Below are 17,548 nucleotides of genomic sequence, written 5' to 3'. Positions count from 1 at the left end.
GCATTTCACTGTCAACCAGAACAGGAGCGACGTGTTGTCATTCATTTTATTCAAGTTAAAAGTCTTAAAGTTTAATTTTAAACCATGTGAAGTCGTGAAAGAGTGGGACAGGTCAACAGCGTATACGAGGAAATACAACAATAAGTCAAAGAGGTGAAACCATCCTGGAAAACTGTTTCCGAATGTGTCTAATGCTCCTAGCTGGTTAAAGCTGCCCGTCAATGTTACGTCCAGGAACACACTTGGATGTCAAAATGTCTGGAGCAGTAATTGGCTTTTTGTTCAACTTTTATGATCTGTCATCAGACTGAATTAGGTAAAAAGCACAAGGACACAGACAGAGACAGGAAGTGCTCGTATCTTCAGGCCGTCCTGTCATCAAGGTTTCAGAAGGGTGGCACTGGAAGGCTGTTTAATGTCGGCTTTCATTACTCCTAACAACACTGATGATGTGTCTGTCAAAACATGGCAGTCATCAATCTGTGAGAGTTCATCTAATCTGACATAATGATGTGACGATGACCTTGGCATCACTGATTTAATGAGGACAAATGTAGAAAAGTTACCGTTCTTAATGAGGTCTGAATAGCTGCCCTGAAAACATGACCGAGCAGCTGATTTTAAACGTATAATATTTTGCAGGAGTTGTGTGTCTGTAAGATTTACTGTATAAACAGATGGATGACATGACAGCTCCCCGAGAGTGATGCCAAACCTTCTCTATCGCCCCCTGCTGACTGGCTGCAGTATAGGTCATAAAGTCAGCCTCCTCCATGTTAACAGATGGGACATGAGTTAAGATGAGCTTTTAATGATCCCCCACAAGGGACATGTAGTTGTTACAGCAGCTCAAAAGACAGGCAAATTAAAAAAGTACTTCAGTTATAAAATAAAATTAGACAGAAAGTACAGGTGGCAATAGCACATGGCAAAGGATAGAAAGATAACAGTAACTATACAGGCTATGTACACATTTTTCATTGTTGATAGAGCTGCATGGGATGATTTTTCTGCACAGAAAATTGTACAGACATGTTTAAAGATAAAAACACACATGGTGTAAACATTGCAGTAGTATAGCACAGTGGAGCAAAGATTATTGCACTGAATTATTGCACAGCATTTATGAACTTTGTATGTAATAAAAGCAACATTGTAAGTTGAATATGTATAATTGAAGTATGATTGTTGGATGATAGTTACAGTACAGTTATTGCACTATAATGAGGTGTTATTGAGTCCGACAGCAGTGGGTATGAAGGACCTCCTTCTTGCAGGGTGGGTGTCTCAGTCTGCTGCTAAAGGAGCTGCTTCAGGCCCCCATGCAGTCTCATGCAGGGGAGTCCAGAGGACGGTCCAGACAGAACCGGCCCTCCTGACCAGTCTCTTTCTGTCCCTCTCTGTGCTCCCTCCTCCCCAGCAGACCATTGCAAAAAAAACACTGAAAACCACAGAAAGTGGGATGGAGCTGCCGAAACTGGCTGCCACTCACGCGACGCCAGAAGTAGGACTTAAATTATAAAATCAAAATACACGTCACATACCTTTTTCTCAAACACAGTTTCTGTCATTATAGTTGGTTTTTATGCTTATTTATTTTCAAGTGTTCATTTTTCTGACACACAAGGGGGTGTGACCTCATGATTGACAGCTCTGTCATCAGTGTACACACTGTTCACACTAATCAAACGAACCGGACAAGTGTACTCCGATCCAGGCCCTGGTCCCTAAAACAGACTTTTTATACATTAAATCTAAGATTTAGTTTCAAACATTGAATTCATGTTTTATTGCGTCTCAGAAATGTTTGCCTTCTATCAGCTCAAGGTGAGGACAACAATACCTTTGACGTCATTCATCCGTCCATTGAGCTCAGCGAGTATAAATAGACCTCAAATCAATCAGTCTGCGTAAAGCATGAGCAATTTCACAAAGATTAAACCTCACTCGTTCTGACATTTACTTTGAAGTTCATCAGCAGGAAGCCATTAAAGGACCAGCTCTGTTTAAATACACTGTAGCATGGAAGCAGGCCCACCCAGCAGGAGATAACATTTGGTTATAATTACACATTTTAATCTCTGATTGACCAGAGACAACGTTGCAGTTTACACATTGTCCACTAGAGGGCAGTATAAGCTGTTTAAAGCAGAGAGCAGTCAGGTAATCCTGGTAACTCCATTACTCTTAATACATCACTCAGTGAATGCTTAAAGTTAATTTCTGATGTTTCTTAAATAAAGAAATTGTAAATGATTAAATATTGCAGTGAAGACGAGTATTTTTTTACCTTTTACTCCGAGTCTGCGCCGATGCTGACTTACTGACAGGTGCAGCGCTGTGTTAAGTTCGTCATGAGATGAGAGACGTAAATTAAAGTTCCGCGTTATCACCCGTACAAACGAGAACTGCTTTAATTAAGATAAACATGAAATAATGTCCTGACCTGAAGTGTTTTATATCAACAGGGACGGCTGTCAAAACTCAGCAGGTCATCAGCATGTTTAAAGAATATTTTTAGGCAACAAATAGGAAAGCCTCCATGGAAGCTCGAGATGAAGTTTATTTTCCTAATGATGTGGATTTTAATGACTCTGCCTCACTGGTACTTACGTCCTGATAGGTGACCTGAAACCATGGTTACACACATTTCCTGTCTCCACCGGAGTGAGGGGAGTTCGTCTCAAAGCTCAGCGGTGCATTTAATCCCTTCACCTAAACGAAGGGTGCTCCGTTCGGTTGCGAGTGTGACGTCAAACGGAGTTCACTCCACGACGGAGTGGGAGTGGGGAGGGTCCGGTTTGGGAAAGGCCCATAGTCACCCCTCGTTGGCCTGATCTCTCCTTATTTAAAGGCTGCTCTCCTTGCACTCACTGTGTTTGAGCTTCTCGTGGGGCAGCACTTCACTAATGGTAAAATGAGTTTATTCTTGGATTGTTTTGAGCTAAAGTCTAGTGATCATAAAATCCAGACATAGCAATCACAACTTGTTTATTAAACCTTTTTTAATACAATCAATAATTTATAAAACGAATCATCTGGCTGGACTGAGTATTCAGCTGTTTGGCTTACAAGGAGGTCGACATCCTCCCCGCATCTCCCTTCAAATGACCTACTGGTTAAACCAGAAGCACCAAATTGATCTGTGCAGTTACAGGACAACTGGATTTACTCAAGTCTGACCGCGAGGTTAGTTGCAAATCCAAAGAATCCACAATCCATGGGGAATTTACTGGGACCAATTAACTTGAGAACACAAACCAAAGGCCCGCTTTAACACACTGGACACCTTAGACAGCATCTGTTTCTGGGTTCTTGTTCGGTGCTGGTACCTATAAAGCAATAATAAGACCTCCGGAGCTACTGTGCTTGTAGTTTGGAGTAACTGCCACTGCTGCTGTCAAACTGTACGCTGTTTCTGCTTATTTCTGTTTTAGATTTGTGTGTTGTCTGTGTGTGTGTTTGCTTTTGCTTTGTTCTGCTAAAGCATGTTTTCATTGTTCTCCTTTTGTTGGCTTTGTCCCTGAATTTGCAGCATGTTTCTCCTAATGGAAAAACCTTTTGTGCCGCGTTTGCCCTTGTCGGCGACAGTTGATTGTACAATTATTGAACAACAAAAACCAGACAAAACCAAAATGTTCCTTTTTCTCTGATATGGTATCTGTGGATGATCCCTGCCTGACCTAAAGTCCACCATAACACATTTTATATCAAAATATCTGTTAAATAAAGAATGTGATGCTCTCAAATGTTTTTATAAAGATGCTTTTTATACCTGTATCTTTGTTTTTATCGTTCAGGGAGAAGAGCTTAAAGAAAACTCTTCATTCAATAAATACCATAAACCATATTATGAATATAGTACTATTCCTATACACCACAACAGAGGTCATTTTATTAATGCACACGCTGGTGTCTCTGATTGTTGATGGAAAACAGAGGATTGGATTTCCATTTCCAGTAGCATTAGTCTGTTAATGCTAAGGATTACTGATTTCAGCTACAGCAAATAATGCAGAGAGTGGACGGTAATCATACATTATATATAGCATTTAATGAATAGAGAATTAATTAAATGGAGAGCAGATCAGAGGTGGATGGGATGGTTATGCGAATAGACTTCAAGAAGAGGAAGAGGAGGCAGAGACAATTTAGGACGGCGTTTTATTTTGAAGGGTTGAATTTACAAGCTGTTAATTAGAGATAGCGCTGCGTCTGTACTTTTGTTGCTGCGCGGAATAAATATTAAGGCTGCTGCTAAGAAGGGGAGAGACTTTTCTAACACGTTTGTAAGCAAAGATAGGAGCCAAATGCAGATTGTTAGACAGGCCGGAACAGTTCAGTGATTTTAACAGTAAAATGACGACAAAAAAACGTACAGGCAGAGGCAGCTTGGGATCAAACGGCGAACAGGACAGGTAAAAGGTTCAGGGAGGTGAGACTGGAAAGCGTGACCTTGTATGTGTAGGTGTGACACTCTGGGCTCCCTGATTGATACACCACCCACACCTGCTGCTGCTTGTCAACACCTGATACCCCCTGCAGCACATTTACTACGACCCTCCTGTCATTCATTGCTGGATCATTGTGTCAAACAGTGTGGTAGCTACATCCTTCAGGCCACTTCAGTATTTTGAAGCTGCTCACTTTCTTGTGCTTTGAGTGTTTCTTTTGTGTCCCGTGCCCAAGGCTTCTTAGCTTTCCCAGCACCTTTTCATTCTTGGCACTCACCTGCCGTCCTCCATGCTCTCCAGTGAGCAGACAATCATCTCCAGCTCCAGCCCGGTGTTAAGCCTCCCTCCTTGAATCCTCCAGTCAGTTTATGCAGAGTACCAGATGCCTGCATGTCATAGCATCTGTCTGTGTCTGCACCTGGGTCTCAGAACAGAAAGTATTAGGATGTCTGGCAGACAGAATCGCATAATTCACTGGCGAGGACGATGCATCAACAAGATGTTTCTGAACCATTTATTAATGAAAAAGATTGTTGTGTTCGGGTTGGACTTGCTAGGAGTCTTATCTTTGCTGTCGGTGTTGTGGGGAATCCTTCGGAATCCGGTGTAACACCCTGGCCACGACAGACTCCCTCGGGACCCTCCGGAGAGGTAGGACAGGAAGAAAGAAAGAAGAGAAACAGGTTGGGGGGGGGGGGGGGGGGGGTCCTGCTCCCGAATCCATCGCACGTTTTATACAGAGATTCAGAAATTGATGCTATATAGCGAAGTTTCAGGAGCAGCACCCCGCCTCAACCGCACCTCTTCCAGCATTCCCATAAATTCCAACCTACTCTTACGCTCTCTCATTCTGCACCCCTCCCTCCCACCCCTGCGTTTTTTGGCTGACCCCCGGGGACAGCCCTACACATGGGTCTGTATGTGACTGACTGACTGACTGAGTGACGGTACTTTCACAGCCGTATAGAGAGAGAGTTGCAACATCACCATGACAGATCATGGAGCATATTGGACCTCCACTGACGCGACTCTCTGCCTATACGGCTCTGGTTACTTCTTCACTTTGTCTGATGTCCTCACCTACGTCCGCAGCGTGCACCTGCTTTCAAACACGTTGTCATCGGCCTCATAAGGACAGTCCTTGTAACACACTGCCCACAAAAGCGCACATTGACCTGATGTGGTCAGTCACATACTAGGTTCTGACCTAGTCTTGTTCTGTTTCTTTCTGTCCTCCTATCCTCAGGGCCCTGAGAGGGTTCGTCGTGCCCGGATGTTACGCCGAAACACCAGTGAAACACCAGTGAACGCTGACCACAAGAGCTTTAACCTTTCCGCGTCCATGCATCATTATCTCATTAATCAATAAATTGGTAAATTGCTTCTGTTGTACTGTCATATTGTCACCTCTTTACCTCCACTGCCAGCTTAATGTCGGAACGACTTCCCTCCTTTGCCCCCTCATTCCATCTTTTTACATTTTCTCCAGAACACTGAGGCACAATAACGGCCTAACAGTCCCATCTTGAACAGTAGAAATGCAGGGACTTAAAGGAGCAGTTCGCCCCTGGAAAAAGCCACTGTCAGTCAAAGCTGGTGTTCTCCGTAATCGATAGATGCAATAATATTTGAAATTGGCGCCATAGCTGTGGAGAAAGTTTATCAAACAACTCGTGGTTTCGCCCATTCTACATTCCTACAACACCCAGCATGCTTTGCGCCCTTCCCTCTGAAAGGAGCTGAAATACGACCGTTTCGCTGCAGGCAACGGCTCAGAGCAGTACAGAATCAGAAATACGAAAGAATACACCGGTGGATCGTCTGAAAAATCTTCAGGTATGCAGTCTACATTTCAAACCTGACGATTTTGAACGAGACATGACATCGGAGGCGGGCGTCCTAGATTGTGGATGTGTAGTTTTGCAAGGCGAACTGGCCCTTTAAGAAGTCTAAAGTTGCTGAAGAGGGCCGAACAGGACTGAGGCTAGCATTGTGATGGAGTGTATTTTATTTCACATAATGTAGTCCACCATGAAGCCTTTGTCCTCTGTCATTATTCCTATAAATAAGCTATTATTGTGACAAGAGGATTGTGTGCCACTCATGTTATAGTGAGCACTGATACAACAGACCGTCTCATAGGAGCCACAGTGAGCGCAGCATATAAGCCTCCATACAATAAGCCATTTCAATCAATAAACAAGCAGGTATTGTTCAGTCACCATTTCTGCTCATCTATAAGTGTCATTATTTTCAAGATGTATAAATCGAACATGTAATGCCCTTTACTGCTCGTAGGCATGAAACAAACTGTACAGCAGCAGTGCAGCATGTTAGTCATCCACTTTCTGCATCAGCGTTGTCACGGACAACAATCCGTCCAGCCTGGGTCCTTATCTGTGTTCATCAGTTTGTATTAAAAATGCATCTGACCCACAACTACATGTTTTCCACATTCCTATTCAGCACAGAACGTTGCAGATAAATGGGTCACACGCCTTCTGTAAATCCAAAACAGAGCCGGAGCCGGGGGAAAGACGGCTAGCTTGGGCGTCTTTGGATTCACCCTCGGCCAATGTTTTTTGAGCACTTTCCCAAAAAAATGGCGCCAAATTCACGAGGCAGAGGAATACATTTGTTAGATGTATATGCCAGGCTGTTTAAAGAATCCAGAACAATAATGTTATTGGGCCTTAAAATGGTAATGTTCGAGGTATCTTTACATCATTTCTACTCTGATATTCTCTTTACAAAACCAGCTGCAAAACCCTTAACCTCAATAATCCCTCCCTGTCAGTACAAACTATTTTCAGCTCGGTGAGTCGCACCAGTTGGCTTTTAGTTTTGAGTGAACTTGTCCTCATAAAACCACTTGTCCTCTTAAAACCACATGCCATGCAAACACACACACAAAAACCAGCGCCGCACACACTCACAGGGCACCCATTTTTGTGCCATGGCAGATGTGGCCATTGGCTGTGATGGTTAATCCAGCATTCTGGGTTTGATACAAGCAGGATTTAGTCATAACCATGATTCTAACATCTGTCAGGATCCCGCTCGGAGCTCCCAAACACAGACGCAACAACAGTGGAATATTTTTGTCCTGTCGTTTGGATAAAGAGGAGGGGAAAAGCAGAGTATAGATTTCAGGACCTGAGGTAAGTGTGCAGAGAGGTGATCTATGGAGGAGGGCTGGTGGCCTAGAAAAGAGGTGCTAGATTCATTACGGCTTATGCAACATGTTTTTCCCCCTCAGGCTCGACTCTGGACGCTTAGTGCATGTGGCGTATATCGCTTTATTTAAAAATGTTCTGAATAAACCCAAAAACATTCGAACCTGTCTTCTAAATAGGTCATTGTAGCAGGGGATGTGTCTGCAACTTCAAAGGCTGATTCAGACAGAAAACCTCAATAACTCTGACTTTCAGTGTCATGAATGCACCGAACTGAATGAAACAAATGTTCAGGTTTTATTGCAAAAATATAGATATAAATGTTTTAATTTAGAGATAAGTTTCACCTGGTCTAACGCTGATTGTTCTTATGAAATAATAAGACATACTTTTGCTGTTATTCATCGCTACACTGCTCGTCTTTAGGAGAGATTCATATTTTTATTACTGCTTTAAAGATGAAGTTATCTTTTTTTTATGAATTTTGATTTGTTGACTGACTGCAGGTTATTCGGGGTGACAGTCTAATGAGATCACGTTCTTTAAAGCCTGTATCTTATCAGTCGACACATGCTTTATTACGCACTCATCATGTCTACATCTGATTACATGATAACACGCTGTGCTGCATGTCTGACACTATGATGGGCACCACGCAGCCTAATGAACACTTTAGCCTGTCAAGATTTTAAACGACATAATTAAACACAGTAATTGAAAAGTTGTATTTTGATGCACTTAGGAAACACTCCGTGAACTCTATAAACATTTAGAAACTCCTACAGGGTGATGAAAGGTGCGGCCTCCTTAAATTCACAGAAAACGAGGAAATCATTGAACTTTTCATCCTTAAAGTTTAAAGGGCCAGTGCGCGCACGATGCAAAGACTACGTAAATGTTTTGCCTGGTATCTCAGTATGACAAGTTGCTTTGTAAATGGCGGGATGACAGGTGGACATGATGATTTTTAATTGATGAAATGGAAGTTTAGTGATTGGAAAGAATTTGGGTCACCGCATCGGGCGACAGAGAAAACGGATCAAGAACAGCGAATAAGAAAATATAGGGCAAATAAAGACGGTGGTAATTACAACGTCAGGTTTCATGTTGCATAATGTATTACAATGACGAATATTACATTAGCCTTATAAACCAGGCAGTCCAGTGACTCCATTACCCAAGTTATTGAACTGAATATTCATGTCAGCACACATGACACACTGGCGGTGTGAACTTGAACTTTCTCTTTAAACAGGAGCTAATTCTAATTAAAATAATAATTTATTTAGCATAATAGTGGGCTACACATTTCATGTAAAGAAATAGTTTAAGATAAGATAATTATTTGTTACTCGTCCCACAACGGGGAAATTTAAAGTGCTACAGCAGCATAAAAATAAGTAAATAAGCAAATGTATGCTAAAATATACGTACAGAGCTAATAAGATAAGTGAGCAATGTATCCTAAATACGCAACAGACCAAATGAAAAACTAAGTCAGCATGAATGAATGAACAAATGGACCACCTGATGTAATTATATGAGTGTTAAGAACCGGGGACCAAGAGGAAGGATTGCAAACACACAGACGGGTGACCCAAATTCAGAAACGGTTTAATGACAGGCAGGGTTCGATACGCAGATGAGCAGTCAGATCAGGCAGAGGTATCCAAAAACGTGGGGGTCAGATCAGTAGTCAGAAAACGACAGCTAGGAAACAGAATGCTGGACAACACGGGTACAAACGAACTGGCAACGAGACGGGGGAAGACAGAGGGTTAAATACACGAGGTAATGGGGCTGATGGGACACAGCTGGGGAGAGCACAATCGGGAGCAGGTGAGCACATGACGGGGGAGGGGGAGGACACAGACCTGGAACAGAGACAGGGGTGAGTGATTTCAAAATAAAACAGGATATACCAGACGTGAAACAGGAGGAAAAATAAGAGAAAACTTAACCTAATGGACGGACATGACAATAAGAGAAGTATGAATTAACTTTGGCACTCTTTTTAGCTTCTTTTCATCTCACATCATAGTTTAAGTTTCTTAATGTGTCCAACAAAATGACTGCATATATATATATAGATTGATAACACATCTCCGTCTGCTCTCATTGTACGAAACTGAAGCCAAATACTTCTCATTATGTCATTATGTAAGCATGCTACACTGAGATTATACACATGGTCAACCTGCTGACATCATGATGGCCTCGTCATGATAGCTTGTTGCATGCAGATGCTAGCATTTAGCTTACAGAACTAAAATTAATGAATTCTGTTTATGTGCTGGAAAGAGGCGTCAGCAGATGGTTGATTTGTTGTGAGGAGGAGGTAACAGTTGCCAGATCTGAAAAATGAAAGCTTAGGCCCACTCTATTGGCCAGCAGGGGGCGACCCCTCTGGTTGTATAAAGAAGGCTGTTATATGAAAGCCTTTCAGCAAATGAACAATCATCTCACTAGCTTTATTTCTGTAGTAAAGTTAAACAAAGGTCCCTTTTAATAAAGCAGGGTATGCTTAACAAGTTGCTACCAAGACGACCTGTAAAAAGTATTTTCAACATTTAAAACATTTTAAATGACAATGATTTTTCTTGTAAGTACGTTTAGTTGAAAGTTTTATTTTTGTTCGCCAAAATTAGCATCCCATTTACCCACATACTACGTGCTATATACTGCATACTGCATTCGGCGGTAGTCTGTAGTATGGAGGAGCTTTTCAAAGTCATTTTCCAGGCGGAAGTAAACAATAACAGCCGCTTCTTTAGCTATAGCGCCCCCTTCTGCTGGAATGCTGCTGCTGTCCGTCATTTCAACTGCCGCTGTGACGTTCCAGTGCTTTGCATTGTGGGATACAGTAGGCGAGGCAGACTGGTCCGATGCATTCTGGAGATTTTCTCTGAATCAGACATCCGGGGATTTTTGGCGTACTGCACATTTACTTTTTGTTTGCATACTGCATACTACATTTTGGTCAAATAAGTACGTACTGCTAGTATAATATGACATTTCGAACACGGCACCTGACTCCAAACAAACAAGATGGCAATGGCCAAAATGCCAAACATGAGCCTTCTAAATGGTTGCTATGTTAAGATAAGACAGAACTTTATTAATCACGAAGGAAATTATAGAGCCAGATAGCTCAAAAAATACAGCACAGAGTTGCAAGTGCACAATCTTCTTTCTTAACCGACTCTTTAGACATTAGTCTTGTTTTAAACTGCATTCTTTTTTTTAAACCCAAATTAGGCCTTCAGCAACTCTAGGAAGCTCTAACCTCCATGTAGGCGATAAAAAATACAGTTTTCAACCCACCTTACTCTGGGGACTTTGCAGGACCATGCTCTCACAGTTAAACTAGATGTCTGTCAGACTTATATTTAACATTATACTGTATATAAATATATCCAGCTACATGAACACTCCTTATAACAAAGTCCTGACAGTGCCGGTGAATTGATGCAGCGTGTCAGCACATCAGAAGCTGCTCCGTAAGCAACAACTTACTCTGCTCATTGGCTCCGAAACGCTGAATAAGTGCTGAAATGCCAGGTCAGGTTTCAGCTACGTGATGAATATTCAATGAAAACTGAATTGGCTGGGAAGCCTAGAAATGTCAACCTGTGTGTGTGTGTGAGTGAGTGTATCTGTGTGTGTGTGTGTGTGTGTGTGCTTCTTTGCAGTAGAATAACAGGTAAACACAGAATTATCTCATTTACATTCATAGTTTAACTGACCAAACGGGGCATTGAGCAGATTATAAAAATAATAAATTAATTAATTAATTAATAAATTGTCTTTTAGAGAGAAAAAATGATATATTTTACATATTTAACTGGTATTGTTTGTAGTATTAACTAGCTGTTGTGAGCATGCATTTTAGTACCATGTTGGCTTTTTATTAATCATTTTAAAGCACGTATTAATTTCATATTCTGCATCTACTCAGCCATTAATTTTCCCTCTGTAACCTCCTCATTATTACTCATTGACAGAAAGTGAGGAAGCTGTTGTACATAAGTTATGAATCTTAATATGCTCTACTGAGTATTGTGTCACCGCCACCTTATCAGGCACACGCTGGGCAAAGTAAGTCATTTTAGCAACTCTCTATTCACCTGCCTCGGTCAATCCGTCACAACTTCAACTCAAACAGCAGCAGCCTTTTAACTCGGACTAATCGCAGATCTCACATTACACCCGTTTTAGCGTCACTGCACGGGCTGCTAATTACATTCAGAATTGATTTTAAGTTACTTTTAATTCACCTTTTTAAATTGGCTTTTAGATAACCTTACACCTTCGATCATGGCACATTTAAGTCAGTATATGTGTGAAACTGTGGATCACTTTTTGGAGTATATCTCCCCCTGTGTGACATTTCCTTTTTATTATGCTGATCTATCTGTTGTAAAACACTTTGATACCTGTGTGTTGGGTTTTATCATTATTATTACTATGTAAAACAAGGTCCTCCCTTACTCTTAATGTAAAGAGTAATTTGGAGTCTTTAGTAGTTTTAGAATATAGTCATGCAGATTAAGGCGCTTATAAGTTTATTCATAGAGCACCACTCATATATAAAGCAGTTCAAAGTGCTTTACACAGTTAAAAACAGAGCGTTAAGAACATTAAAAGAAGTGTGACATTAAGCAAAAATAACACATTAAGATAAAAACTCTATGAAGATATAAGATCAGGTAAAGGTGCAACAGTACATGCTTAAGCTTACTTACTCTACTTTCTCTTTAATTATAACTTGTCAGTTATAATTTACCTTAATTTGTATCATGACTTCTCCTTGATTTGTCAACACTCCTAACTTTGGTGGGGCGAACTCGTTCCGCCTCTGAGCCAGCGTCGGAGGCGTAACGGAGGAGAATCTGAATCTCTTAATTGTCATTGTACATGTACAACGAAATTGGACGCACTCTTGTCAGTGCAAACATCCAAGGTGTAAAAGTGAATATAAAATATAAAGAGGAAGAGAAATTCTAAAAACACAAGGTGGAGACACATACACTGCAACATGTCACGATTCTCTGGATATATTCCCTTAATATGCCGTCCGTGCAAACGGCGGAGGGCGGAACAGCACTGTGTGTGTGTATGTATTTGAAGCACGCACTGTTTGTTTACACCTTGTGCACGTTTTGCTTTTGCTTGGTTCAATGTAAAATGACAAAAGCAGCATGGCGGCAGAACTTCGTTACGTGCTGTAGCGGAGCCGCAGTGTAAAAAGGGCTTGTGTTAGGAAAAAGTTAACTCATCAGTTAATTGGTTCCCAGAACTTTTTGCATAATGGGTCCCAGAGCCTAAAATGCTCTTTAATTATAACTTAACGTAAAAGTTATGATCAACCCTTTTAGAAATAATTTTTCTCTTGGGATTCGTGACTCCCACTGCCGCATAATAAGGGCTTTATAATGGCTTTAAAAACTAATATGCAACTTGTATAATTTGAAAACGCTTTATTTTTTTCATTTTAGCCAGAAAATGATTTCCATTGCACATCCATTGAGAACTGTTGTAATCTAGAAGTAATACGGCCCCTGAAGGAAGATAAATAACCACTTAATTTTATATTTTCAGTCTTTTTATGAACGGGCTTCGGTGGCTTTGGACTCTTTCGAACAGAAACTGAAATTAATGACTGTCAGAGGTCGTCTGAAGAAATCAAACATCCATCGGTTTAACTGACTTTAGTGCCCACGTTCCATCTCAATCTTTCATCCATCAATTTTCTATTAACCTCGTGTGAAAATACGAATCATTTTCAAGTCCATTCAAGTCAGAATGCAGTTATTATTTCAGAATCGCTTTGTGATGACTTGAATGAAAGTCCTGCTGACAGTCACCAAACTCATCAAAGTTAGTTTCTGAGGAAGTGTAGTTATATAAGCACACCTGAGCTTTTGTTCCTCTGGTTTGAAGAAAAGTTCTGATTGAGATCTGTTGTGCGTCACTTCACTTCCTTTGTACACTGTGAGTTTATCAAAGGCAGCAGCGCAGGCCTCGTGTGAACTCTCCGTCTTTGAGACTGTGGTTTACAAATTGTGTAAAGACTGTGTTGTTAATGACAGCACGACTCAGAGACTCCTTCCGACGAGATAATTGCAAAGCACGATCAATGCCACGCAGATTAAACTATTCTTTTTTGTTCAGCAACCTTTACCCAAGTTTCCCCATCGCTGCTAAGTACACTTCAAACAAACTATTCAGGCCTAGCTCTGTGGACGCAGTAAGGGAACCCTTTATCAAACACAGTCTCATAGTGTGCATGTTGCTGACGTCTATTTTTCTTTGAGGCATTTCTATCAGTCAATAAAGGACAAGGCTAAGTATGTGGAGTTAAACAGGCCAGACATCAACATCATTGTAGACAGCTTTTATTGCGTCCCCGTAAAGCAGAGTCATCCTTCAGTACCAACAGCTGAACCTGCTTTTACAAAAGAAGCTAAACTTACTGTAAGCTCTTTGATGTGTTAGCGCCCCCACCTTCCCCTCAGACTTGATCAGTATTGGCTTTGAAGCCTAACAGGTTGGTACAGATGGGATTGTGTCTGGTGTTTTGGTGCTTGACAAAAAAAATATGGTACAGAGAAAAAGATAAAAGCAAGGACTGAAAGTTAAGAAGCATGAATAAGTGATAGAAAACTGACAACACTATGAAAAATGTTCATGGAAACTTATTACAATAAAGTATGGAAGCCCTAAGAGGTCAAACATCCTTTTTTTTTTTTAAGATAATTTTTTTGGCCTTTGGCTTTATTTATAGGACAGCTGAAGATAGACAGGAAATGTTGGGAGTAGAGAGTGGGGGGTGACATGCACCAAATGATTGGCAGACCGGGAGTCGAACCTGTGATCAGTGCATCGAGGACTGTAGCCTCTGTAAATGGGTCGCCTGCTCTACCAAATGAGCTAAACAGCACCCCAAACATCCATACATTTTAATTACTTTGTTTTTCCCGAGTATTGTATGGTTGTTTTCTCGAGATCTGGACTTATTTATCTCGTGATAACAGGAAAATTTTTTGGCGATCTAGAAAACGAAACAGACACTGTGATATTACAGAGCAGGTGCCATCGCCCACATTATGAGGTAACTTAAGCCTGTTTCTATGTTTGTGTTGCTCTGGGGATACGAGCTATGATCGTCTGACGTTTGTTATCTTGTGATAACGGGATAAACACGTCGAGATCTTGAGAAAACAACCGTAAATGAACTTGTTATCACAGGATCCAGTAGTAAATAACTTAAATAAATCAATAAATATTATGTTTATTATTATTATAAATAAAATGTATGGATGCATGTCTGCACAGTGGGTTCTGTAATAAGGCCGTTATTGACAAAGAAATAACTGTTTTTACAGTTTTTTGCACGAATGTGTAAAAAATTGACCAAAATATTTCCAAACATTTCCAATATAAAGTGTTAGAATTTAAGTCAAAAACATGTTTTTTATATACCTCATAGAGTCGTTAGTTTTTAGGACAGTCTTTGATTTATAATTGGAACCATTGGAAACAAAGCAGAAAGCTTTATGAAGGAGAGTGACAGGAGTTTAGGTAATATACAGTAATGAACAACCATGGGTAACACTTTAGCTACAATATCAAAATGTTGTACTCAGTATTGGGGACAAACCACCTTCTCAGGCAGTGGTTCCCAACCTGGGGTCTGGGCCAACGATGGCTGGGGGTGCGCGAGGCTTTGTCTGCACTGAGACTGTCAAGATTCGATTTGCGCATGTTGAATAAAATCATTAAAAAAGATAATCAAAAAGACTTATTTTTGACATACATTTATACATGCATGCAGAAGAGCCTACATCCACATATTTAAATGTAACTAAAAGTGGTGTTTATTATAATAACTATGATAACTTTATGAACGACAAAGAACTGTCGGCTGATGGTGTTAGTTTTTAAAGATCTGGAATTAATCACTTTATTGTTTTGGTGTGTGCGGGCTTGGGGGGGCTCCAAGGAAAAAAGGTTTGGAACTACTGTTCTAAGGCCAAAAAATATTGACATAATAATTAATGTAAAACAACTTTGTAACTCTCTCAAAGTAAGAATATGTTCATGCAGCATAAGGCATTAAAAGAGGCCTAAAAAGACCCGATATGCATGCTAATAAGCAGCTAGTGAATGGTGAATATGTGTACCTTTTTATATAAAGTGATACTGAACAATATTAATCAAAATATGAACAATATATAATATAAGATATACTGTGTTTTAGGGACGTGCAAAATAAGGACCAAACCGTGTAGTTTGAAGTAAATGAGAAATAAATATATTCCTTAATGTAACACAGTGAGTCTGATGGGTACTTTATGTCAATGTAGTGTGGAATCAAGTGAAGCCACCTGCAGTCAGGAGGAATGTAATGTCTTTATATTCTAACAGTTTAAGGACAGTGTGAGATTTACAGTCATTTTGTTGTACAAATGCATCAGGCAGCTTTACAATGGGAGAAAACAGAACATAGGGAGAACAAAAGGAGACATAAAGTATTGTGAACTAATAAAGTACTGGGAAACAAAGTGTAGGAAAAATAACGACCAGCCTGGTTTTAACAGTTTAATTTAAGAGTTAAAGGTGGAGAACACCGGGCCATTATAAACACCACATGTCCAGAGGTGTGAGTTGTTATCCCCACGTGTATGCTTCACCAGGCCCTGAATTGTGGCCATTCTGTACGGGTAAAAACACCTTCAACATTTGTCAGAGAAAATGAATTCATCTCAAGCCTAAGCCTGAAGGCAAAGTGTGAATGGTAAGGCCACATCTGTTTAGCAATTCATAGCAAACAACCAGACTGACACAAAATGTGTTTGGAAAAATGTGCAAGACAGCACTTACATCGTGGGATTAAGTCTAATTAAAAAAAAAGTATTTTACTTTCCAAAGAAGTCCCTGCACAATCTCCTTCTCCCCTTTCTGTTGGGTCCATCCAGCAGCAGTTCAAAAGGTCGTCAGGCAGTGTGATGATTGCACCTTACATTTCAGGAGCTCTCTGTCTCACAACCAACTCTGACAGACACCTTCTACCAATTCAGTGTCTGGCTGTCTATCACTCTCCCAAAAAGTGCAGCTCTCCATCGCTGTTCTGCTCTTGTGTCTGTCTTTGGTGGTCATGTAGGGTCACCTCTCTATCAGCACCAACCGACCCATCCATTGCTCCCTCCAGCCACCCCATTTGAACATGATTGTTCACCTTGCATGCAATTAGCTAGGAGTCTGGATTGGTTGCTCTGAGTAACAGGATGCTAATACTAGATAAAATATTAATTAATGGGTACCATGTGTGTCTGTTTGAGACGTTGAGGCAGGTCACAATGTGTCAGTATTTGACAGCATGGAAATTAAAGCAGAAGGGGGGTGCTAAGTGTTTTTCTTATCCTTCTAGTGGCAGATTTGCTCTAAAGTTACAGAGTAATACAAAATAACAACTCAAATATAATAAAATATTATGCTGTTTCACATTGTAAGACGTATACAATGTTTCTGTGTTGGATGTCCAGACTAAACGTGGGCGGAGTTTCAAATCTGTAGGTAAAAGTATGTCGGAGAAACCCCCTGCTAAAAAACTCTAAAATGTCTGGAGGCTGCTGTGAACGCTTGCTTTCAGACAGACTTCTCCAGACGCTTCACTTTGTGATGTCACAAAGTGGAGGAACTCTAAATATGGGAATCTGCCCGAGACACAGCAGAACTTCCTGCCCGTGGTACAGTTCAAGGAAACACCCACCTGGCAGCTCAGTCTGCCTCAGACATGTTTTTTCACTCAACGGAAAGTGTTTCTTTGGCTGTGAAGGAAAGACATCAGTGTTTACTTTTCCAAAGGATGAGAGCACCGGACGTTCTTTTCAAACCAAAAAAGCAAAGTTTAAT

The 17,548-nt window shown here is 40.7% G+C and overlaps 1 protein-coding gene across 1 annotated transcript in view; it reads right to left on the bottom strand.

Moving 5' to 3' along the window:
- Positions 1 to 4,745, bottom strand: part of ephb2b (eph receptor B2b) — a 222,287-nt gene extending 217,542 nt beyond the window's left edge. Inside the window, exon 1 of the mRNA XM_069678316.1 lies at positions 4,732 to 4,745. Coding sequence (XP_069534417.1) covers positions 4,732 to 4,745 — 14 coding nt within the window. The remainder of the gene's footprint in view (positions 1 to 4,731) is intronic.
- Positions 4,746 to 17,548: the final 12,803 nt, after the last annotated feature.

The sequence above is a fragment of the Semicossyphus pulcher genome, unplaced genomic scaffold (assembly GCF_022749685.1).
Source record: "Semicossyphus pulcher isolate SPU_LCO1_2020_fin unplaced genomic scaffold, fSemPul1.0.p SCAF_3, whole genome shotgun sequence".
Lineage (NCBI taxonomy): Eukaryota > Metazoa > Chordata > Actinopteri > Labriformes > Labridae > Semicossyphus > Semicossyphus pulcher.
Note: the sequence above shows the minus strand (reverse complement) of the source record. Positions and strands in the feature narration are given on the sequence as shown.